The sequence below is a fragment of the Coturnix japonica genome, chromosome 1, assembly GCF_001577835.2.
Source record: "Coturnix japonica isolate 7356 chromosome 1, Coturnix japonica 2.1, whole genome shotgun sequence".
NCBI lineage: Eukaryota > Metazoa > Chordata > Aves > Galliformes > Phasianidae > Coturnix > Coturnix japonica.
The window spans coordinates 63,715,905-63,742,845 of record NC_029516.1 but is presented as its reverse complement, the minus strand read 5'-3'; the positions used below and the strand labels follow the sequence as shown (position 1 = coordinate 63,742,845).

At 40.4% G+C, this 26,941-nt stretch overlaps 1 protein-coding gene across 8 annotated transcripts in view; it reads left to right on the top strand.

Moving 5' to 3' along the window:
• SHISAL1 (shisa like 1) overlaps nucleotides 1–26,941 on the top strand; it is a 95,519-nt gene that overhangs the window by 47,065 nt on the left and 21,513 nt on the right. For 6 of the 8 annotated variants that reach the window (XM_032446442.1, XM_032446429.1, XM_032446441.1 and 3 more), the window contains one exon: nucleotides 311–640. In XM_032446442.1, coding sequence (XP_032302333.1) covers nucleotides 311–640 — 330 coding nt within the window. Of the gene's footprint in view, nucleotides 1–310; nucleotides 641–4,982; nucleotides 5,979–21,652; nucleotides 25,842–26,941 lie in introns of those variants that run through there. The other 2 variants (XM_015870108.2, XM_015870070.2) reach the window with 2 other exon arrangements.

Below are 26,941 nucleotides of genomic sequence, written 5' to 3'. Positions count from 1 at the left end.
TGGGAAAGGGAATTTGCAGAATAAAGCATAGGACCTGTCTGTAACAGTATGTAGAATGTCTGCTCTTTTAAGGGTATATGTGAGCAGATGAGAGAGAAATCTAAACATTTGTAGGACAGAGAGTCTTCATTTTTAAAAGCCTCCCATGTCACACAGTATTTATAATTTTTAATTATGTACTTTAAAATAATTTCTTTTGTTTTGTTTTCTGTGTATTATACTGACATAATTAAAGAAACAAATAACTTTTAATATGATGACGTAATACTGACATATTACCTGACTTGTTTTCCCTTCTTTTCTTTCACAGCAACTACAGTGCACTGTTAGGGGTGTGGATCTATGGTTTTTTTGTGGTGATCTTGCTGATACTGGACCTTTTATATTATTCTTCAATGAACTATGATATTTGCAAATTTTACCTAGCACGGTGGGGAATCCAGGGAAAGTGGATGACACAAGGACAGAGCCGATGGATTAATTCTGCTCAGGACCCAAGCCAAGTACAGACTCAGCCTCAGCCAGAGACACAGCCTCAAACTCAGCCTCAGCCACAGCCTCAGACATCACAGACAGTACATACTCTAAAAGGAGATGCTTTAAGCCCACCCTTGATGTCTTTTCAGAGTACATCTGCCTGGTAAGTAAAATAAGCCATACTGTGATGTATTTTTTGACTCCGTTACTTTGTAGTGTGAACAGTCATTTGCGTTTGGAAGCATCTGCAAATTCAGGGTGTGTGGTACCATTTGAGTACCTAAGACATAATTCTTTGTATTACGAATTGTCTTATGTAACTGCTGCTTAGGAGTGATTTGCTATTCTAGAATATCTTTTATCATCTTGTAATACTGATCTGTCAGAGAAATAGATGCTGCCATTTTTCAAAGGTAAATAGTTATGCTACTCCCATACAACATCCTTGTCTCTAAATAGGAGAAAGATGGATTTGAAGGGTGGACTATTTGCTGAAAAAATAATTGTCTGGATACCCACATCCAGAGAGTTGCAGTCAACTGTTCTATGTCCAGGTGGAGATCAGTAATGAGAATTGTTCCACAAAGGTCTGCTCTGGGATTGGTATTATCTGCTATCTTCATTAATGACATAGCCAGTGGGATTGAGTGCAAACTCAGCAGAGCTGGGTGGCCAGCATGGCAAGAGAGGTGACTGTCCCCCTCTGTTCTGCCTTTGTGAGGCCTGTCTGGAGTACTGCATCCAGGCCTGGGACACCCAGCACAAGACATGGAGCTGTTGGAGTGGGTCCAGAGGAGGTCATGAAGTTTCTCAGAGGGATGGAACACCTCCTTTATGAAGAGAGGCTGAAGGAACTTGGTTGTTCAGTTTGGAGAAGAGAAGACTCTGGGGGGGGAAACATTAAGGGTACCTATAGGAAAGATGCATTCATTTCCAGAAAAAATATTGTCACTACAAGTATTCACTTTAAGGTAAAGTGAGTAGATAGAGTTTAGATATTATGAATTTATTTTATTTTTTTTTACTTGGTGTGAGATGAGGCACTGGAACATAACAGAAGTAGCACACAAAATCTGTGGAAGCCCCATTCCAGGAGATAATCAGAGTCAGACTGGATGTTGCCCTGGACAACCTGATATAGTGGGAAATGTACCTGCCTACAGCATTAGGGTTGGAACCAGGCTGTCTTTAAGGTCCCTTCCAACCTAACCCATTCAAAGATTCTATTCTGTGGTATAAATAAAAGCAATTATAAATTGTTTTTCTACACCAACCATTATAAAGTTAATTTTCATCTAGTATCAAAGACTACTTGCCGTGTTTATCTATGTGTCTGTTGGTCTGGTTTTAAAAGGCTGTATAAATAACAACACTTGCTTCAGTATAAGATGTCACAGTTTCATCTGGGGGTATGAGACACAGAAACAACATGAAAACCGGGTTAGTTTTTTATATGCATAGCTGAAAAAGTATAGCTTAATCTCATTTGACAGGATGACACAAGTAGGCTACTGTAAAGTTAAATGCAACCAAAACAAAACAAAAACTCCACAACAAGACCAAATGGGAGACAGGTTCAGAAACAGTGAGAACGTACAATACAAACACAAGAAACTAAAGACCGATAACCATGGGACAAATTGTCACAAAATGATTTTTGACTCTTTTTACCAAATAAAAAGGAATCTAAGGAAGAGACCTGAATAACGTGATATTCTGAACAAGATGTCAAGTGGGGCAGTTGATTGTTTTGTTTTGTTTTTCTTGTCAAGAGGAGTTTTCTACACAGCATACAGACTCAGCTTGGGGGAAAAGGCTGCACCAGTGTGTTTGAGAAGTGTTCCAGAGAGTGGACTTTTGGCAAAGTAAAGTGATCCATGAATGAGCAAGGTGTAAAAGATGGTGGTAATTCTGATATCATGAAGCATGTAAAGTCGCAGTGTTGGTCTTGATCTGAAACATATGGGGAGTACTGTGTAGAAAACAGGGCGATGTTAGAAACAGTACTTTTATTACATAACTTGTTCCTTAACTTTAAATGTAAATCTGCAGTGAAAATCGTTGAAGATTTTTTTGTGATTGACAGAAAACTTAGTGATGAAAAGGATCAGTAAAAGAGAAGCTTATTTGTCATAGCAGTCAGTACTGGATGTATATGGTGCAGCTTAGACTTAGCAAGCCCTGTCCAAATGGAAGAATCCTAATAGTGTCACTTAAGATTGTACGTAGATAGAAGCATTTGTCTTTTCTATACTTCCACTTCTTTTTTTCTTCTCCTTTCAATCCCTGAAGCTTTTTTGCATGTAGAATTCCCAGTCTTTAGTCAGAACTCCATGCAAGTTAAAACCAACACTTCAGTCATACAGTGGTTGTGTTTTCAGCTTGATATACATGTGTATGTGACTGCATGAATATACGTACTTAAGTTTAAAATACTAGGCTGTTATATCAATTGGTAGTTCTGCCATATGAAAGGAAACTATTCAGTAATTTTTGAAGAATTCTTGATCACTTTCCTTTACTGACTTTTGTTGTTCTTTTTCTTTTTTATCTTTTTTGTTTGTTTGTTTGAAGCATTAAGCGGAGAATGTATGTTAGGATCAGGTGAGAATATCACATGCTCTTTTTCCTGTGTTTGCAGGCAATGAGCATTGATAAATTACTCTAGTAACCCTGACCCCTTCCCCACTGCACTGTCTGTCTATGGCCCTATTAGTTCCCATAAAATTATTTACTTTTCCTAGTTCCTTTCATTGCTCAATGAAAGAAGTAGCTGTTTCCTTAGCAAGTCTGTACTTATCCCTTGTATTTCAGGACACAGTAGAAGATACCATATTTTCAAGCTTATAACCTGCAACTTTTGAAAACTCACAGCCCTTGAACCAAATTCACAGATGTCTCAGTCTGCACTTAACACAGGAAAACACAGAGGAAAGAGCAGTAGGCAGTGACGATCACAGAGCAGGTGATGAGTGTGTGAAAGAGGTTTTTGAATAGGGAGCTCTCAGAAAAATAAAGTCTTGTCTACTATAGCACATACTAAGACAGTGAGGAATAAGTGTAGGTTGCCTGGCTATTTATTTCCCTATTAGATAATCTGCAGGTTATTTACATGAAAATATGGAAATATGTATGAATTAGATTTAGTTTCAAAGTATGTTTCTGCTGCAGTCTGTGTCTGATAAATTATCTCAGTACTGTCTTCTCAAAATTTAATCATTCTGTCAGGAAGGAGTGCAACGAAGCTACTGGATTTATCTTTCCCATCACTGCTTTAAAGACTGCTGAGTTATTAGTCTCTTTTAGTTTTGTATTTTCTACTTGAATTTCCATTATTCCTGATGATTACACCAACCTCTTGATCTGCTCTGATAACAGCAAGATTTCACTTTATAAAATCAACTTAAAACATCAAACTTATCCCTCCTTTTTCCTCCACAGAGAAAATGAACATCCTTTTCTAACACCACACAAATACAATTATGTATATGCAGTTGGTGTCATACCAAAAGAACAGCTCCAATTTATAAATGAACTTTCTTTCTGATCAAAAATGATAAAATACTACATGAAAATGCAAAACAGATTTTGTTAGTCTCGTAAGATATGCATATACTTGCATATTGTTAAAAATGTTTTCCAGAAAAACAGGGCTTCATGATGACAAAAGGTGTCAAAGTTTTAGTTTCCTGTACTGCGTTTTTCATAATACAGTTAAAAAACATCTTCATTCTGGAAGATAGTACTCTATGATAACAGGAATGTGATTCTTGCCTATCTTGCATATCATTCTGCCCAGAGAGGTTGGTGGATCCCCGTCCCTGGAGACATTCAAGGTCAGGCTGGATGGGGCTCTGAGCAGCCTGATCAAGTTGCTTATGTCCCTGTTCATTGCAGGGCAGTTGGACTAGATGACCTTTTATGGTCCATTCCAACTCAAATGATTCTGTCATTCTATGAAGAATCAAAGCAACACTGCAGGCTTTGTCTCATACCTGCACAGGACTGACAGTATAAGCAAATATCCCAAGAAGTGGCAGGGTTAAAATACAGCTTCTAAAGCGATGTGGGGTCTCCTTGGATTTAAAAAAACATGTGAATGCTCATTCTGTTATCGTTTCATTTAGTGTTTAGTTTACATACTGTGAATTGGCTATGAAACCAATAACTGAGGCAGAGATGTCAGAGAGAAAAGATAAAGCAAGCCAATAGAATATGGTGGGTGGAACCAACTCCAAGGTGTTTAAACATCTTGTTGTAGCAGACCACTTCATTATTTATTTGAGACAAGGAGCACCATGTATAGTTGCAATTATTATAGCTAAAGAAGTCTGGAATCCATTATACAAGCTGCTGGCTGATGTGTAGAGGGCTTGCAGTGTTGCGTAAGGACAGGAAGAAAATACATTAATCTCAGAAACATCGAGCCTGATTTAGAAGAGCATTTCTTCATCATGTAGTGTATAGATTTTTTGTAGCCCAACTAATGTTGATTTCTTCTTTAGTATGGAAACCATCTGAGGGCTGTCCTAAAGGCCTGTGTGGTCTGAGTCCAGGTCCTGGTGGATGTATCTCCTGCAGCCCAAACACCGTCACGGACTCAAAAAAGCAGCCTGCAAGTGGCTGAGCATAAGCAATTGTGGTGGTTTCTCCAGGTCCTCGCTGAGGCGCATGAGCTGTGTCCTTCCATGCTTACTGGTCCATGTGAGAATCTGCAGGCAGAGCAACCCAAACAGGCTTTTAACAGCTGGATATCAAACAGCAATGAGCAGCATGGAAACCCTTACTGCTGCATAGGAGTATGTGCAAGCCAGGGAGCAACACAAGGAAATACATTCTAATCTGAAGAATCAAAATCCAGACCAATGATAAAAAGTGGTCTTGCTACCCCAGGAATATTATTAGTCAATAAGGAATAAAAAAGATCACACAAAAGCACTGTGCACAAAGGCAGCCTAGCAGTGTTTTCCAGATTTTCTGTGGCTGTGTTGTAGCTGTGGAACAGATGAACGTGATCTGCCCTGTTCTGGTGATGTGAAGCTCCTCCCCACATCCATCAAGGATGCATAGTGCAGGGATGCTGTCATGAAGGCTGACTGCTGCCTCTGTCTTCAGGGCCATGTCTACTCTGTGTGTGACCATATATGTTATGCTACATGAGTCACAGTTTCATAAATTTGCTGCTTGCCCTGGATCAGAAAAGCTATCAGCCCAGCAGGGTGAGCTTGTGCTTATTTCCTTTATGCAGTTGGAATGAGTTAGACAAAAGCAAGCCTGTTTTAACTTCCCTATGTGAAATGTTGCAGCCTGCTTTTGCTGTGAGTTCCTCTGAGATGCATTGTCTTCAAGACAAAAAAAGTAGAATGTTTTTAGCACACCCGTACCTCAGACTTCTTCCAGTAACTACCAAACCTCTTACAGAGAGGGAAGAAAACAAAAACATACTCGCTGAGTACAAAAGCTAGCAGATAACTAAGCACATCCACAGTAGCTATGCAAAATAAAAGCCTCAGCCACTTTGCTGGTGGCTAAAAAGACTATGTGAAATAATTCCTTTGTTGCTACCTTTTGAAACACAGCATGTGTTACCTCTGTATCTAAATATCCACATTTGGTGGGCCCTCTGATTCAGTAATTACTAAGAGCTGCCCAGGCAGCCTTGCTGCTGTCACCTCACTAGGGACACTCGCTCTGAAGAGCGGCAGTTGTGCAATGTGACCATGGCCACAGCTCAGCAATAGTATGCAGTGCTGGGGTGGTGAGAGGATCCTGGGCAGAGGCTGCTGCCATAGACGATACTTACAGCAACAAACTGAACAAAATCTGCCCCATTCAAGGCAGATTTTATTTACAACTTCCTAGCTAGACTGTTGTATTACGTTCAAGATGAAGTATAGCAAACTAGAGCACCAATAGTTTTTGGTTGTTTGTTTTTTAAAGAAAAGAAAGAAAGAAAGTGAAATAATCTGTTAGGGCTTTTATGAGAGAGCTACCTAGGATTCAAAGTCCTGGAATATCTGTCTAGTAACAACTGTTAAATGTATCTGGTAACATCATCTATTCTCTTCATAATTTATTCATTTAGAATAAAGAGATTGTTAAACAGATTTCGTCTAAATATTCTTGTGTTTGATAGGAACTGCATAACTGTAAAAAACAGCAATTGCTTAAAAACAAAGCCAGGGATGGGACATCACTTTCTACTCCTAGTAGAGCTAGATGATAAAACTGATTTTGCATTGCAAATGCCTTCTGCCTGGGCTGCTACTTGATGTCAAGAAACCAAGAACACAAATAGACAACAGTCTTGGAACTGAGCACCCCAGAGTCATTAATACTCTGATTCCTGCCTATTTACCTCAGTACTGTAATCATGCAAATAACTCAAACGTTTTGAATTCCACCATTTTGCTTCAAACAGTTCAAGATAAATGAGTCATTGTATGCTTTCTTTCCTGGTTTGTTGGGGTTTTTTTTGTTGTTTGAAATTTCCTACTGATGAGAAGTTAAGACACTTTGCCCACTTCAGTCTAAATCCGGGCAAATCCTTTGTGTATGGTGGTATATACTGTCTCTTTTGCTGTTGCATAAATAATACATATGCTTTGTTTCACACCTATTCTCCTTTTCTTAAGTCAAACCCAGTATTGCAACATTTATCTCTGTATGTTCTTGTCACACTCAGATTCATTAGATACGGATGATCAATACTGTCTACATACTTACTTCTCAACCTTCCCATCAAACTGGGACTGCCATATTTAGCAACTTCATGAAAGTCTTTTCTTTTAAATAATCCATTGAAGTCATTTAACTAACTTAAATGAGACAACACACTGTCAGAAAACAGCAATTAGTAGAAAAGTGAGTAGTTAAATTACTATCTGAAGACAATTGCTAAATAAACTCTACACTCTGAGAAATGAAAGCTAGTAAAATGCTGAAAACTGGTCCTGAACAACTTCCATTTTCAACTTGTCCCTTATATTTTGAGTAGACTATCTTGGAGCCAGATCCTTAGTTTACCTGCATTATAACAAATCCAGAGGTATGCTGCTAAATTAGCAGATAACAGCATAAAATCCATACAAAATCAGAAGAAATCAACTAAGCCTGCAATTTTTCTGCATAATGTCACAACGCTACAGTGTCATACACAGGAATGAGCACAATATCATAAGTTTTATCAACTAATCCCATCATTTCTGTCACAACAAATACCACTTAATTTTCAAGGCATGATAGTTCATTAAGTAGTTCTTTCTCCTACCCATTACCTCCTCCTATAAGCCAGACACTCAGCAGCATAGACATTAAATGAAAATTTCATTGCTTTCAGTGTCTTGGAAAGTCACCTCCAACATAGATTTTAAAAGTAGATAGATTACTTCCTAACTCTAGGAGGAACAATGTAGGTTATGTACAGAGGAGCTTATCAATCTCAGAATTATTATTAAGCAAAAGATATAAGTAATAATCCTTTCATAGAGTTGCAGAAGATCTTTTAGAGCGTGTTAACATTACTACATGAAATAATAGTATGCCGTGGAATACCAAAAAATAATCAAAACATCAAAATCTTATTTAACAATGCCAAACATGACCATAAATGGTAACAGTGTCAGGCAGTTATTTGCACTGAAAGATGAGGTCAAGGATCTGCCACATCATTATTTCTATTGTCATTGTTGCTGATTAGTTCATGATGCAGATAAGGACAGCAAGCAATTAGGCATTCCAACAGAAAAGAGATAGAACATGTTTGTATGACCTTGGTTTTATATTGATCTTTCACCACACAGTTCAAGAAAAGGCCAGCAATTAGACACAGTCAGTGTGTTCATCATTAGGAAGATATCAGATAAAGGGTTGTTCTAGTCTCAAAAGCAAAATAGATGAAGAACCTTTGAAATCTGAGAAGCGTTAGAGTAATTTTACTGTCCATTAAGCCATGAGAGAATATTTGTGTCACTCAGCAAACTATTTTCAAGCATTTAAAAGGTTTTGGAGAAGTTATGTGAACAATGTTATTGCTTAGTGAGATCTTTTGGTGACAGGGGGACAGTTGGACTGGATGATCTTGTAGGTCTTTCCCAACCTTGGTGACTATGATTCTATGATTCTATGACTACATGTACACAGATATCTATGACCATAATTATAAAGGAAGTCTATTTACTGCTGGGGGGAAAAAAAAATGCCCCTGGAAAGACTTTAAAGTTTGACATAAAAAGTTCCTAGGAAATCAGAAATGCTGAAGAGATGAACTTTGTTTGAAACATTAAGCAGCAGGAGTATGACAAATATAGCTCAAGCAATTAAAAATATCAATAATGTTAGTCCAGTGGCAGGTAATAACATGATCCCAGACATAACAGGGAGTCAAATCTGCAACACGTGACATTAAACATTGGAAAAGACATGCTAATCAGCACAGTATTATGCAGCCTGCACAGAGCAGCATCAAAGGAATAAATGGTGGAAAGTGGGCACCCATCTTAAACTACAGGAAGCTGGGAAATACTCAGACCACCTCTCTTTACTACCCAATAGGGTGATCTGTTCCCTTTTGTTTATGTGTATTGGTACCTCGAGGCTCCAAATAGCTTTGCAGATGGAAGGATGGTAGAGACATGACCATTTACAGTATGTTTTATAGCAGTGTAAGGGGTTTGCTCCAAGGGTCATGCAGTCACCTGGCAGAGCAGAGTCTGATGGGCTTGGATTTAAAGGGCACAAGGACTGCCTACAGTTTTTCTTTCTGAAGGACTGATGCTACGGCACAATGTTGAGTAGGCTATGCATGAAGGAGCCTTCATGGCTAAGGGAGTTTGTGTGCGTTAATAGGAGCTAATCACACCACTGAGGCGAACTCTGCGTTAGAGCAATTCCTTGCAGTCATTAAAACGATGCTGCCAGGAGAGCTGAAATGCACTGAAAAGTCTGCCTTCTTCCTGTTGAAAATCATTACTATCACGTAGCAGCATGTGGGCAAGTAATTGCAGTGAGTTTCATCAAAAATTACAGTAAATTAATTAAAGTCATTAACTATATTCTAGCTTGATTAGCGATACAGATTTTAATCAGTCACGCAGATGAGGGCGGCACGTTATTTTCTACTGCATTCCCAGCTTCTCATCTCTTGAAAGTGATGAGTCACTGAAGCTCTGAGCACAGAACCTTTTATCATACTTTTACAAACAGCTCATCTTGATCACAGTTTCACTTGCAATATTCTGAAGAAATTCTGATTGGAAAGTGGCCAGAATCCCCTCCAATCTCTAAAGAACTCAAACTTCTCTTACGCTGCTGAAGTTAGTAAGTGAAATAATCTGCAAACATGCTTGCTTAATTTACATTCTTCAGGCATGTAAGAAAATTACACGAGTGGATGGGGACTGACTTTTTTACTTTTCTTTCTATTTTACTCTTCCATGAAGCCTCTGAAAGCTCAGAGCAAGATGGGTGTCCCTACTAAAAGAACCCCTTCTTGTACAACTTGAAGAGGATAAAAACGGGCATGAATTTTTGTGAATGTGTGAAAAATACAACCAGGCTGTGGTGCTACTGAAACAAAAAATTAATTTGGTTCAGTATTGGCTGGCTGTTGCTTAGGTGGCCTCTTTTCCCTGGGTGTACGTGAAATAAAAGGAACTCAAAGAGTGAGAATACATGAAGTAGTGACACAACTATACTATAACCTGTAATCCACAAAACAATGGAGATCATAAGGAAAGGTTTACAGAGAAGCACAGTAACAGCAAAAAAGCTTGTTAAGCATTCGGGTAGTGAGGAGTGATCCAGTTCCCATTACAAGTCCACATCTTCCGGTGTTTGCATGGGCAATCTGCCTTATTTCCTTTGTCCATTTCTCCCATTTAGATTACTGCAAATATGCTCTGGGGAGCTTAGATAACAAAATTAGTGAAAAATTAAGGACTTTGCTAGTGTTTCCTTATCTTTCTTGAAGTCAGTTCTCATGACCATTAGCCATAACTGGAGTTACATGCTGTTCTGTATGCTATAAAAGGAAATGAATACTTAATGCTCTGAGATGTATTTATCCTCACAGTGCTCACAGTACTGTTATTTTAGTGTGACAGATGAGGCAGAAAAGCTAACCTGGCTACTGGAAGCCCCACTGGAGGATGTACTTGACAAGGGCAAGAATCAGACACTGCCCTTTTCCCCAAAACTAATACCACAGTTTCCAGGGATCACCCATCCTTTATAACCAGCAATCAGTAATTCTTGGGACTGTGGAGATGTGTAGATGTCTTCAGATTGAGGCTCCAGCCTGCTCTTCACACAACATAGGTGAACACTAGTTTTTCCAGTTGGGTTTTGTGGAAACCACATGGCAGCACATTGAGTGGATCTGCACATATAAATCTCATGCTTGGGCAAGGTTCTTGGAGGCTGATGGAGGAGGTTCCTGCCTTACTGGAGGCTGTAGGAGGATCCTGCCTCACTGCACCAAGGATCACATTATGCATTGGGTATGTATATAAGAGTCAGGGAAAAAGCACAACCTATTCTTAACCGTTCTGCTGCAGGCATTGCTGATTACATTTAAAATATCCCGGAATACAATAGGTAATTAGCCACTATGAGCTTCCTGCACCACATCATGACTAAGTGAGCTAAATAAATTATTAAGTATATAAAGATGGAAATGCCAATTAGAGGTAGAGAGCTGTTATCCGGCTAGCAGCGGTGAGAGTGCTGGAGGGAAACATCACCTTCACCACCTGTAGCAGAAAACATGCTAATAGCAGGTTGGAGAGCAGTCAGAAAAGAGCTGCGGGCTGGTCTGACTTTCGGAAAGTCTGATAAACTGTGAGAATTTTAAAAAGCTGAAGGCTAAAAGAGCATTAAAAGTTAATTTGATCCCAGTCTGTAAATTCTTTGTGAGGAGATTTCAGATAAAAGAGGATTGTAGCAAACAAAGACAGAAAATGTCTAATATCTGGTTGATCAATTTATTCTAGTCTAGAGTGGTGATAAAGAGAAGGATTAACCTCAGTCTGTTTAGCCATCTGAAACTCGAGCATTTACCCCAAGCCAGTTATTTAGACATCCTGCCTGACACACTGAGAGAAACATTTCCAGAGGTCTGTTCATCTCCCTTCACTTAGGATGGGCTGAATCACTTGGGTGCTTCTCACTTCTTTTTTGGTCAGTATAATGGAAGATGAGCTTATATATGTCACTGGCATTGAACCAGCTGGAGTTTGGCAGATGTGTTCATCTCATTTAAGTGTACATTTCTGCTAGGAAATATCTTGGTATGCACCAAAATATCCCTTAGGTATGATTTTATAAAAAGGCATTACTTGTGGAGTGTAAGCAAGAGTCCCTGGCTTGGTTATATCATCTGAAACTGCACAGGAGGGCAAACAGGACCATAAGCAGAACAGTTGGGGAATGCGTGAGGCTGGGCTCCCAGAAGACACATACCATCATCAGTTTTTCTAGCACTGCATTCTCATCAGACTTACAGAGAAGAGGGACCAGCATCTGCACATCAAAATCACACAATGAGTTTTCCAATTGTTTCATCATCTGTTTGGGAACACATGGGACAAACATGTCCTTCTTCCTCCCCATCTCTCCAATAAACTCCTGATTATGCAGCTGATGCACAATAGCTACTGATGCCAATAGGACTCTGTGGTGGCTGCATAAGCAAACCAAAGCATGAAAATCTTTGGGCAAATTCTGCTCATAGCATCACCTGCTAATTCCTTGTCCCTTCTGTTCTGTGGCTGCAGAAAGCCCATGGTGGTAGGAGAGATGAGGAAGTGAAGGGTATTTTTGTCTGTTGTCAGCTTCCCATTTTCTATTTAGAAGTACTCTAAGATTGTAGTGGGCACAAGAACATGGACACAAAACAGCACGATTCTCTATTACACTGCATGTGTGTGATACCTGTTGTTGAATTATTCATTCTGAATTATTACTTCCTTTCTGCTTCTCATCTAATATTAAAGTGCACAACCCGAAAAGCACAGTCACACTGGGCAGCTGCAAAAAGCATGAATATCTGTCATGAAAAAATGAGCATGCAGTGGATCCACAATACAAACACGTATATACACAAACAAGTGAACAAATAATGACGAATAACACAGAACACAGAGCAACATCCAGCTGGCCATCCTAACTGCTTAAAACATACATTTCCATGCTTCATAAATGATTGTTCAAATCAAGTCACAGCAAGTGAAACACCTCAGCCAGATGACACCAGGCAAGCACAGCTTTTCTTCTGCACTCATGAACTGCTCCTCAGCAGGTGTTATATGCGGTCAATGATACATACGCAAAGCTCCTATTGCAACCAAACCAACCCAATACAGCCATGAGATAATAGGAAGGCAATAAGTCAGTCACAGTCCCACCACCAGAACCAAAGCTTTTTTCTCAGGTAGCCACAGAAAAAAAGGAAGTTTCTGCCCACTCTGCTGAAATTAGCCAGGGCCCTTGGATTCCTCTGTCCACACCAACTCATCTCCACTTCTCCAGGTCTCTCTCTGTGGGGGAAGTAGGGAGGGAGAAGGAAGGGACATCCTGCAGGAAACGTTTCTACAGGCAGCACTGTGCTCTTGCAACGTCTGCTCTTAACTACAAATAAAGTTAAGAACTGCATATTGCTTTAGTAGTTACGTGCAAAACAAACATATACTGGATCTACAACAGGAAACCAAACACCATAACCAGATTACACGACAGCTTTGCTTTTCTTCTCTTTAATTGTTGCCGCAATCATTCTGTTAACATTAAAAATGTTCCTATCTGAAGTGTATTCAGACTTTTATTTTAACAGAAATGGGTTTAAATTTCAGATAGCTGGAAAAGACATACAAATTCTGTTGGGGAAAAAAAAAAGAATCCTGCAGAAAAAGAGCAATTACAGGAAACAATGCTGTGATGCTTCCTCCTACACTGAAATGGAGCTCTCATTACAGAAATTGCTACCTTATTTTCTTGAGCTCTACACTATACATACTAGCCTTCCTGGTACTGAAAAGTGAAAGAAGAAAGTAAGCCTCTTTGGTAAAAGAAACAACTATTTCAAGAGACAAGTTTTGTTTCCCATATGTCACCAGTAAGCATTTAATTTCTAGAAATGAATGGATTTCATCTATGCTGCCAAGATAAATTTTATAAAGCTGATTTAACAAAGAGCAAATGTAAGACCCTGAGGTCTGGGGATCAGAATTCCAGTGCTGCTCTGGAGTTCTCCCTCTTCATTGACTGTTCTGCAGCTGGAGCAAGCTCAGGCTCAGACGGGGCTGAGGGACGCAGCACGTGTCTCAAGCCCTCCTGGAGGGGAAATGAGAGCTCTAGAAGGTCTTCAATATACAGGAGAGAAAAAAAGATGGAAATGAGAGCAAGAGAGGAGCATAACTGAGGAAGCCAAACAAGGGCTGAGGTGAAGTGGGCACTGAGGAGTGGTTCCAGCATGCAGAAGGACCCAGGAGCTCCCTGACTGCTGGGTGATGCAGGATTTGGCCACCTCCCTCTGCAGGCAACCATGCAGCCCCCCATCCCTGCACATCCACCTTGCTATCAGGGAATGAAGACCCTGGACTGTTCCACTGCACTAGGAGCTACTGTGGGTGATCCAGCTGAGATCCAAGCAGTACATTTATCTGCTCTGCTTTGCAGACCAACCTTGCTGCCTTCTTTTTGGTGGAATCCAAAAAAAAAAAAAAAAAATTATATATATATATATATATATATATATATATCCTGCTTCTAATATAATTCCTCTGCAAATTCAATGTCTTTTGCTTTTATTGACCTCCAAAGAACTTGAGAGAGTCAGAACCCTGCAGCTCTGCAGACAGCACAAGCACACTCAAATCTAAACCTCTTCCGAAGATTCCAACTGCTGCGTTTCCTGGACCAAAGGGGTTTTATACTCTGTTGGCCTTTGGGATGTGCCAGGCAGCAACACTAATACGCAAGTTGCGTCTGGCTGATGCCAAGGTGGGAAAGAGCACAAGGGCAAGAAGAGATAGGATGCCAGGAGCAAGCTAGTCACCAGATGAAGGTTAGCCCAGTCAGTCCTTCTTGAATTTTAAAAAGAAAAAGGGCTAGTGTCTATACGGTGTGTGTCCAGTTACTTAAAGAATCTGGCAGAGTATATACAGAACCTGTCAGCCTGATAAATATAAACTATGATTACTAGGCACGCTGTCAATATAATATGCAGGTGTACATACAAATATATGTGTGTGTACTCATACTTCTATACATCTACCTTCAATACTTACGTATCACCTCATTTTTCATTCACTTGGTATCTTTTCTGGGCAGCTCAATTAACGTCAGCTCCTAACCTGTATGGATCATCCTATAAATTATACGGAACTGTTAAATTCAAATTGTCAGCCAGCATGAAAGGAGCCTTTTTCTCATATCATGTACTTCAATTTTGCGTAGAAGGGCATGTTCTTGTAAAGCCTCTTGTACTTCTCATTGTGCTCTCTTGGATTTTAGAGTTACATCTGACACCGTTGTGTTAGAGCTCTGCAAATGTGAAGAACACTTGAGTATCTTATGTATGTCACGGCCCCTTTGTGAAAACAGATCTTGAAAGCCTGTAACATCAGCTTTTGGGAAACCGGGATGAGCTGAAATTGGAGACATTCAAATCATTCAGATTGTTTACCACTGACATAGAAATATTCAAAGGTTCTCAGGGTTTTAAAGAGCATTTACTGTTAAAAAAATCAAATAAAAAGAATGTCAAGGCCTGCCCCAAGGTGTGCTCATCCACTGCCCATCTACTGCAGCACCTGCAGTATAACTGTGCTTGCGGTATATCCTCAGTGACACGCTCATCCCACTTCTGAGCCACTGGGATTTCACAAGAGAGGGGAGAAACATTTGGGACTGCACATGCACATCCAGTATAAGAAATTGCTTGTCTGTCTAGATGCAGTAGTGTGTGAGGTAATAACCTACATGGCTTGGGTTTTCCATCAAAATCTTGTAGTAAGTTATAGGTCTTAAACACACGGATCAGATCAGCTTATTAGTAAACCCAAAGCAAGAACAGTTCTAGCCAGAACATGGAGACAGCAGAACAGCTTCCATTTAGTAATACCAGACTGTAAGCAGAATTGCTGGTTATATTTAGATGGGAAATTATATGTTGCCCTGTGTCAGCAAGACCCTGAACATTATGGTAATGGAAGTCCATACTGGTATTAGAAATTTTTATCATTAAGTTTTTTTTGAGTGAGTGGGGCTACTGATGCCCTAAGTTAGGCATCCTACTTCCAAATATCTGCCCATGAACTCATCATGCTGCCCTTCATTGTGGTAAAGACAAAGGAGAGTCCTCACTGCATCACCCAACCAACTCAGTGCCTGGCCCAGGAGGAGAACACTCTGAAGAGATGTCTGTTTCTTACTGGTGGCAGTGGGGTGCCTGGGGTCATTCTTTCAAAATGAGGACATCTGGTCATTTTGATGTCTAAAATTGGGTGAGATGAAATTCATTGATAGTATCTATACAGACACATCACACATAGCTGGAATCTTCTTTCTGAAGCATCAAATGTGCCTCAGAGCTCAAAGAAGCAGGGGAAAAAAAAAACAAAAACTCACAATTATCTTGCCTCTAGCAATGGTTCCTCTTAGCCTCTCCATGCCCAAATACTATATGTCATATCTCCCTGTATGATATAAATGCAATTAAAAATGCTGGTCCCTCCAGTTAGCTAAAAATACATGAGAATGACCCCAGTCTCAAATGGAACAAGAAATGTGACATAATTACATACCCCTACTGAGTTTGTCATCAGAATTCCTTGAAGTCTTGACAAAAATCAGAAGGAGTTCAAACTGCACATAATAAAACCAGTTTTTCTTGTGAACTATGCAAATTAATTGGCCTTCAAGTACATCAGTTATTTAATGGCTGCCACACATCAGCCTGCAGGAAAACTGGGCAACAACCAGCCAGAGGGACTGCAGCCTCAGCTGACCCAGCTGATCAGACACTGATGATGAGTGGAGGATTTCAGAAGGCAAATCAGGCAGTCCAGCTTGCTGCTGTTATACTTACAGGTGGTGATCCACACTTCTAAGGTGCTTTGGTGGTGCCAGGTTGTCTGGAGTATTTTTCAAGTCATTAAAGTATCTGTAAACTTCAGTGAAGGAAAACACATACAGTTTTCGGTGATCATCTTTCAATTTATGTTCTCAAACCTTCATCTGTTTCTCTATTCAGTGCTCATAAATCAGAAGTTTGAACACTCTTGTATTTCCTTTGAAAATACTCAATGTCTCCCCAGCTGAGTGGTTGTGTTGGGGAGTATCTGCCAGAAACTATCAAGTGAAACTCATGACTACTAATTGAAAAATACATGCTTTCAGAAGCATAGAATTACTTCAGAAACCATCATTCACAGATCAGGAACCATTATTCACAGTAAGTAATACTTACTTATGATAGCCACCCTATTGATCTCAATACACTATGCTATGTGAGAATTGTAAAATACAGCCTTTAGTAAAATACAGAGAAAACTGTATCCAGTTCATCTTCATTCTTCTCCCACCCAGCCCCACTTTTGGGACAGAAGATGTATTTAATTTGTGCAATCATAAATATTATTTAAACCCGTTTTCTCTGTTAGCTTAATTAATAGCAGACCTGGGATCCAAGCGCATCCCAAGCTCTGCTTACCAAAAAACTCTGAACTTTTTTTGCGTAGTTATTTCTCAAGCATTATAAGCAATTATTGCTATTGTTGAATGTATTACTGCAGTGCTCCAGTATTGAAGACAGCTAACAAAGCTTTCACTTTCACAATTTGCTTCAGTAGGACTGTAATGAACCCCCAAGTTTTTTCTTGTGTTGAAGTCCTTGGCACATGCCAGTACTGTTCTGAGCACACTGCAGAAGACTTATCAGTAAGCCTCAGCCCTCCAGAACACACCAGATAAAGACAATCTCTTCCAGTCCACAGCTGATCCCCATTGCAAATCATAGAACCACAGAATGGCCTGTGTTGAAAAAGGACCATAATAATCATCTAGTTTCAACCCCCCTGCTATGTGCAGGGTCACCAACCACCAGACCAGGCTGCCCAGAGCCACATCCAGCCTGGCCCTGAATGCCTTCAGGGATGAGGTATCAACAATTTCCTTGGGCAACCTTTTCCTGTCCATCACCACCCTTTGAGTGAAAAGACCTGCCTTTTGGTGATGCTCTTGAATCAGGATGGTTTGAATCATTGCTCATGAGCTAAGAGAGCAAAAGAGCAGGTTATGTCTTCCAGAAGGGCCAGGCAGAGAAATGCCAGTTACCTATCTCTTAAACCAGCAGGGAACTGTTTGGTTTCCTAAGCACTCTGGTGCTACACCCCAGAACTGAGACTCACATAATTTTGATTCACATTTCTCCATTTACACTTAGTCCAGAGCATGAAGTAACCTTTCTAGTCACCTCTCACACTCTCATACGTGCATTGGGTAACTCATGGTCCACCAGCTTAATGCAGTTGGTATATGCCTCAAAAAAGAAACCCCTACAAAACATCCCAGCAGAATATGAGCAAAATTCAGCATACCCATCAGTTCTGGGCCTCCCCTGCGCTTGTGGGCCTGCCATTAAGTCCCATGGTGTATCTTTACAGCTGATGGACAGCAATTTCTCAGGTATTTATGACTGCTTAGTAAAGGGCCCAACTCTCAGTTGGCCTCATTTAGATGCCCCCACCTCCCAAGAACATACCTACCAGGGCAGAAGTTCTGGTTTTGTTCTTCACACATCACAGGTATTTCTGCCTCTTTTTCTTAGGCCTGCAGCCTGGGAATAAACTTCACTCTCATCAATCTGACATTTGCTACGTATTCTTTCCATTTAATCCCTAACACTTCCTGAGGTATTGGCTTTCAAACACTTCTAGACATTTCCACCTTTGCAGAACTGTCAGCTAAAGTAGAAAGAACATATACAAGTTGAAAAATCAGAGTCTGTTTCTCAAGACAAAAATTTCCAGTGACTGGGTTTTGTTTAAACTCTTGAGCAGCAGATGTCTCTGCCCTGAGCCAACTGGTATTTTAGAAACATTAGCAATGGCTACCAGTGACAGCAGTAATTTTGCATAAAGATTGTAACAAAACCAGTTTGCCTCCATTCAAAGGCAGCCGTTTTATCTGACACCCTGCAGGTGCTATGATGCATGGGGAGAATCTGTAGGACCCCAGAGGTGATGTAAGCCAGCAAGAAATCACAGCCTGGGGCTGAAAACAAGGGCCACACTGATGCTCCTCTATGTCAAGATAGCAACATCCCATGCCACTGCCTGATGGTGAAATGCTCAGTCACTGCTCCAACCTGAAGCAAATGTTAGTTGTGCCTGAAGTGTTGCCCCTACGCTGGAAAAAAAAACTGATTCATTCACCTATTCTGATGTTCTCCTGAAGAAAGACAAGTTTTCCCAATGAAAACTTGTTTGTTTGTTGTTGTTGTTTTTGCATAGTCCATAGGCAGAGAGATTAGATTATGTTCTACTTCTTTCTGCTTTGCAATATATTTGGATGACTGAAAGGCTTTTCATTTGGTACTTGTCCTGCAATTCATTTCCCATATCCTTTCCTTTCAAACTTGCAAGGCTTTTTTATCAGCATCTCCTGCATTGTGCATTGTTCTCTCTTGTCCTTCCATTTATGGGAAACGAGGACATGCCTGGTGCCTGTAACAATCAGTGCATCCACACAGGGTTTCCTGCTGCAGAAAGTTGTCTTTTAGTCCAGCAGCCGAACTCCTCCTATGAAAAGCTTTTCCTCTGTTCCCAACACAAGCAGAGCTGAAGGCATTGCACCAGAACCTCAAGATCAGGGTGGGTGTTTTTGATCAGCATAATACAATTTTATACCAGCAAGAGATGATGACATTGCAGAGGCTGTTTGCTTTGTTATCTCAGCTCTGGAGGGGCTGTAGTGATTGATAGTGTTTTTATGTGAACACTGACTTTGCAAGAGGCCCTGGAACCAGGAATGTGGCAACTGTTTACTTCATTTGTCAGAAAATGACAAAAGTTCCCCCAAAAAGCCTTGTCTCCAGAGGCTCTGAATCACTCCTTTGTTATTAATGGATGTCATTTTTTTCTGTGGAGCTAAGCTGCTTTGCAAAGCCATTGCTGTGAAGGAAGAGGCAATCTCTTAGCCAGCTACTTCCGTGTCTGTCAGTGTGAATGGATAGGGCATGACAGGTCTGTCCCCTTAGTGTCCAGGCAGAGATGTAATGATGGCAGTCTGGGTGGCACATGGATGGTGACCTGTGCTAGTGAGTGACAGCAAGCTGAGCCAGCTCCAAGCACCACATCAACTCTTAATACATAAAAACCCAATAGAAGAGACCACAAGTGACCAAGACAAGGTTTCTGTTGCCAAATGAACTCTGGCTAACCATGCCTGAAAATCAGTGTTTCTGTCACTGCCCCCATTCACTTCTCACTCTGGGGCTTGGATCAAGCTGAGAGGAAGCAGAACATGGTCATGAAGTGGAATTTACTAGGCCTTTGTGCCACTCAACAGCTTGTAAGCAGAGGGTTGCACCTTTAGCATCACTTCTGGCAACACTTAGCCTGGCGTCTCTGCTGACTGGGCTTAGTTTGACCAGCCACAGCCAGAGCTGGGAGAGCAGGGGGCCGGTGCTTTGTGCTTGGTGCAAAAGGCTGACTTCATGGCAGCCTACAGCTTCCTCACATGGGGAGCACAGAGGAGCAGCACTGATCTCTTCTTCCTGGTGACAGTGACAGGACCCAAGGGAATGGCATGGAGCTGCATCAGGGGAGAGTCTGATTTGGGGTTAGGAAAAGGGCAATCAGGACCTGGAACAGGCTCCCCAGGGCAGTGGGCATGGACTCAGACTGCTGGAGTTCAAGAAGCATCTGGGCAGCACACTCAGCCATAAGTTTGGACTTTGGGCAGAGCCAGGGCTTGGACTGAATGGTTTCTGGGGGTACCTTCCAACTCAGGGTATTCTGCAGCTCTGTGATGCTACAGGTCTGATACTGGCCATTTCTACCAACGTCAAAAAAGGACAGTGAAAAAAAAAAACAGAATCCGAAGTACTTTTGCTCTATTTCCAATATGAATAAGGTTATCAAGGATATAGTGAGCATATACTGCCTCATACACCGAAAAGATTTAATGGGTAGATCGACAACCTAAAGCATGCTGATTCCCATGGATATTCTGCTGTCTGAACCAGATGTTTCTTTACATTTTATATGTTAATGAAATTCAACGTGTATAATGTAGCACATGGACTTGGGAGTACCCAATATGCAAAGAAATCTGCTGGGAAAAGTTAATGAAATATTGCTGCTACTAAGATACTTAATTGTGCCTCCAACAGCTTCTACTCACACCCTTAATGCTTTCCTACTCAAGCAAGCAGATGCATCGCTTCAATTTATCATTATTATTAGCAGTCCCCATCTACCTCAACACTTTCTGTCATTAGGCAACTATACATGCTACCACAGTTCCTATATCACAGTTACACACTCTGCACAATGTGAAGATGGGTAGAATTACAGAATTGTTGTTGCAAGCAAAAAAAATAAACACAACACTTCTGTAAGGAAAGCATAACTATAACATATCCTCATTTACATGTGCAGAAGTAGAAAAAAAAGCATTTTCTCATGATGTGAATGGAACTGAGGTTGGAGCAAGCAATATGTTTTTGGCCTGATGCATATTTTGGTAACAAGTGCAAGAAGAAAACTCCATGATGTTTGCTAAAGGCATTTACAGTATGGTCACAGGAATAGCTTTTTGCTCATGTAAACAGCAATAGTAAGATTGTGTAAGCAAATAAAATACCTTTTAAGGAAATATTTTATCTTGTTCATGGCACAGGTAGTAGGCAGCTAAACAGTGTGAAACAGTAACCCACATACACATAGCAAAAAAGAGATTGGGAACATAATCTGATTCTTGTCTTTCCCTCAGATCCGAGACTGTAGATTTTTCTTTCTCACCCTTTTCTTTGCTCTTTTTTTGCCTTTTTTTTTGCCTTCCTGGATCAAATCCACACCTGAGAATGCTACACATTTATCTTTACAGAAAATGCTTTGATGTTGAATGCTTACAAAACTTTGTGGGAACCTGTGTCTTTTATGTCTTCCAGAAAAGTATACTGATGTGCCTCAGGATGGGAGAGGTAAGATCAGACTCCACGGAGCAGCTTTCAAGGAAACCAACTCAATGACAAGAGCTTTAGAAATGGCAGATAAGCAGCAGAGAGAGAAAAACGACGGGATGGAGGTTCACCAAGTCACCTGGAGAGAAATGTCTTTTAGGCAACCTCTGTAGGGAAACAGTGTAGAAAGAGTTTCCAGAAGAAAGTAGTCCGTAAGCAATATTTGAATTTTAGACCAACAATATTATGTTTGAAGGGAAGCGTAATGTTTGAGAAAGTGCTCAGTTGGAAGAAAATAAAGTTGCTCTGGCAAATCTGGACAAAGGTGGAAAAAGATCACAAGACAAACCTTTGGTAGAAAACTTTTCTTTGCCTCCCCATCCATCTATTGCCATTTGAGCCTAATCTAAATGTCAGAATAAGGAATGTGAGTTTTTTCAAAGTTCTCTGGTGATTACTTTGTCACAATAGAGTAAATGCTGGCAGTCCCAGTGTTGTCATGCATAACAAGGTATGTGAAGCCTTCACCACCGATCAAACAGCAGGGTAGCAACTGATTCAGCCTTAGTGCATATTTTAAGATCATTGGCAATGATTTTGCTAAGATATCAAATATCTGAATACATCTCAGCTTCAGCTTCACATGCTTTTTTGAAGAGGGGAGCTTTTATTAAGAAGCAACAGATAACCCATTCCTCCCCCACACTCCTTGAAGCTGAAAGAATATTAGAAGGCAAGCAACAACCTTGATATTACAAAAGCAATAATACCATTGTCCCTCTGCTTTACAAGGCAATAATCTAATTCCCTCAGCCACTGACTGGCATCAGAGTTTATCCCTCTCAAATCTTAGGGTTCATTTGTAAGTCAAAAGAGATGCTGCCACAGAAGCACATGGAGTACTTGGTCACTAAGTTATGATAGCTTAACTTTCCACAGGACAGGTTTACTTAAAAAATCACACAGTATCAATTACATAAGCAAATTCTGTAAAATATAATCATTTGTTAAGATCTATGTATGGAGAACCTGGCAGTGACAATTGAACAGAGTTCAGCTAGAAATTGCAACACAGCTTCATGCTAATACCGAATTGATTTTTCCTTCCTAATCTTTTGTCCTGCAGATACAAGTAATTTTATCATAATAATGTATTTTATTGTACAACCAGCACGAAGAACACCTTGCCAGTGATTATAAAGAAGCACCTTGTGAATAATTAATTTTTTATTTAATTTTGTTTTTTTTTAGCCTTTTTGATTGGAGAGCATTTTAGTCTTAAGGTGAACTCCAAAGGGATAGATTCCTGAGAGATCTGAGCTAATTCACAGCTACTGGAGTATGTGACAGTATGCAACTTAAACACCCAGGAACAACTACTGTTATCATAGAACCACTGAATCATAGAATTACCCAGGTTGGAAAAGACCTTGAAGATGATCAAGGCCAACCGCAGTCTAACCAGTACCCTAACTCTAAAAACCCTCCACTAAATCATATCCCTGGGTATCACATCCAAACGGCTCTTAAACACAACCAGGGATGGCAATTCAACCACCTCCCTGGGGAGCCTATTCCAGTATCTAACTACCCTTTCTATAAATAAGTTCTTTCTAATATCCAACCTGTTGGGGGAGCCTGCAGGACTGGAGAGCATAGGAGTGCCTGGTCTCCAAAGAAGACCCAATCTGACGAAGAAACCAATATGCTCAAGTCCCTTTTCCTTGCAATCCAAATGATAAAAATAAATAAAGCAGAGAACCTCTGTATAAAGGCAGGCAACAACTAACTATCAAGAACTCCAATGCCACAGATAAGTATGCCAGCCTGCAGGCTTTAGGCTCCGTCTTGCGCTAGGAAAGCAGAAGCCTGGCTGCCCTTTCCCTTCACAGAATGTGTGTTCTTTGCAGCATTTCAAATAAAAAACATTCAGTACTTTTTAAACCTTGTTTCACTCCAAACACAGCAGACCTTAGGTTTTCACAAGAACATTTCATTAGCACGTGGCAGAGGCATTCAAGGAACTTCAGCTGGGAATAAAAAGGAACCTCCTGCAAACAAGCACTGTAAGTTGCTTGCAGATATCCACACAGCACCGATCGCTCTATTGTGGGAGCCTGGAGTTTCAGCAGAGGCATGAGCTGAGCTCTGAGTGCTGGCAGATCTCTCACAGTGAGGATGCATGGTGATGCTAGCAGGGCCACCTTGCAAGAACAGCAAGGAACCCAAGTAGCTGGAAACAATGTTATTCATGCCTCTACAGGCATTGTGTCCTCTCCCACTTCCACAATGGCTCCAAGATTCACAGTCCCTTGCAGGCAGCCACCAAAGTATCTATGCCTACAGCAGTCGATCCCACCTTGGTGTTTTGTAGTAGCTGTTTGCTCCTTTGGCCTTCTGTCAGCATCTTCTTTCATTGTGAGGCAATGGGCCACAGAGAGCTTTGTAAAAACTTATGTTCATGGAGGAATTTGTATTAGATACTGGTTTGTGTGAATTACTGTATTTTGTATGGGTTTTTTTCCCTCTGGGAATTGTGCGTTATTAATGAGCAGTTTTATGCTTTACTTCTAGTACATGTATACTCTGTAATTGATGAGCAGTTTTCTTTGTTTTCCTTTGATTCTATATACAAAGCCAGTTGATATAAGGTAGATACTCTCTGGCTGAAGTTCTGATTTTGCCTACCAATTAATTTATGGATAAATCCACGTAGTAGCTGATGATGTTCATCAACTGTGTTGCTATTATCACCTGATAGCCTACCTAGTTTTGCAGAATAATAAGACCTTGAATAAGACTAATGCTTGCTGGGCCTTAAACTAAGGGGAAACAGTGCACACGTTTCCCAGCCTCGACTGCTGTCAGCCCTTCTCCCATAGTGATTTCCTGTACTGACAAGATAATGCAGAAGAGCACTGCTAGACAAAAGATAGCCTCAACATGCAAAACTTCTGCATAGCAGGGCTCTGATAGCATCACGCATTCACCTGACCTAAGTAATTGTGGTGTACCAGATGAACTGCAATGAATCATTCAATTATTTCTGCAGAAAGAGCCTGGTTCAAACACAGTTTCTCTTCAAAAGAAAAGACCTGGGCTAAAATATATTTCTCAGTGTCCATCCTGTTATAGTTGGAAAAAAACAAAGGATATAAAATTAACAAAAAGTGCATAATTTCATTGTACACCCTGTAAACCAATGGCAGCTACTTCAGTGGCTGTTAGTTACATTTGTGTTCCAGGAGCCTCCTTCCTTGTCCAACTCATCTTCTCTCCTACGTTTTACTGAGAACTGAGTGTCCAACTTCTTAATAATTGCTGTGCATAACGTAGAACATAAAAAGATACATAATACAGCTTGTGCAGGACTTGGTGTTGTAATTAACCATATTTTGTGCCTCGTTATCGATTGTACAAAAACAGAAAGCGACAACAACCTGGCCTTTTAATGTATACATCAGCATATTGTAGCAGCTATTTTAGATAACTGTTTTTAATAGTTTTATTATGGTTGTAATTTCTATACGAGGACTGTCCGCTTGCAGAAGCGTTGAAGTAGTGTATCAAAGCAATTTTTGAAGCCAGTTCTATTTAATTACCAGCTGTGATGTATGAAAATTAGGACAAGTGAAACAAAACCCAAAACCCAACCAACTCACTGGAAGGAAACATATTCTCACATCCTTGAAAATTCTGTTGCATAAGACAGGCATTTTTTTCTAGTCCTCTTTTTACATAAGTAGTAAATCACTAAGAAGATAGTATATACAGTACAGTAGTCCATTTTAATAGCCTACAGTCAAATTTTAGGCTAATTAAGCTAACTAGAAATTCTAGGGTTACAGTGATTTCTCACTATTGATATGCTGACGATAATACTGTTTACATAACACTCGATGTTTGAAATCAATATGTGCCAGTGTCCAGTGATTTGCTAATCTAGTTTCTGATCTAAACCTGTCCTGTTTTTTGCAGCATACTTAACTTCATATTATGAATCATGTTGTCTTTCTAAAGTGATTGCCAAGTAAACCAAAAACGTGTTTTACACTGCTATTGCACTGCTCTTGTCTTTATATACAGTAGTTTTTATAAAGATGTCCTTAGGTTTTAATAAATGAGTGTAATGTAAACTATTCTCTGTAATAAAACTTGCTTTAATGCTTCAAGACCATCTGGAATAGCTTTAGAGGTCTGAGTTTCCAACTTCTTTCAGTAGCTTCAAGCTTCACGTCTTCCCTCTCCACGTGCAGGGATATCCCCAGATACCAGTACTCTGTAGTTTACACAAGTGGAAATGAAGAAGACTGTGTATTTAGCACAAGGAACGATGCTTGGGCTTGGAAGGCCTTTAGATTGGTGTCAGAGTTAGCACTTGCCAACACATGGTCCATTAATTCTGCATCACATTTCCAGCAGCTACTAATACCAGGTACTTAGGGGGAAAGTGTGGGATGTTTAACAAAGACTCCTAGAAATAAACATAATCTTTCCACTACTCAGGACTAGCTGAGAAGCCAAACGTGCAACTGAGCAGGAGTGCTGCTTGGCACACATGTGATGGCAGCCCCACCACCCCAGCTGAAGTGGGGTGAATACAGTTCCACTTGCCTGTAAAAAAGATTGGATCCACAGCTCACCAAGGCAAGGCTTATGTTTTTCTTCTTCTGTTGGACCAAAGGACTCAGAGTTTCCCAGAAAGGCTCAGACTTTCTAAGCACATGGTGCTCTCTTAAGTCCCTTTGTCACACATCATTTAAGAGGCATCACTGCCAATATTCCAGAAAATCTTCAGCACACCTAGCTGAAATTTCAGCTTTTGGACTAGTCAAAGGGGGCATTTTTGACTGCCAAGTTGTACCCATACAAACTCACAGACACAAACACAATTGCTGTTCTGTGTTGGCAGCCTTGCTTATACTTAACGTTACTCCTCCACTCACCCACTCCTCAAGAAGTCTCAGGAATCTTCAGTAGCACTCAGAGTGACCCTGGGCCCCAGCACAATGCATGGTAGCACAGAGAGTTGGAGGGGCTTTCTGCCCTCTGGTGTGAGCTGCGTCCCCAGACAGAAGCAGCTCCTCTCTTGCAGCTCCCTGGTTCTCCCATGTATGTTCTCCTACTCTGGAAAAGGCAGAAGAAAATCAAATCAAAATTAAAGTATAGACGTATCAGAGAAATCCATTGTAATGGCAATTATTTCCTACAATAAAGATCACTCCTGCAGTTTTGATATCTACGCACATCAGCTCAGAAATGGAACATTTTCATTAA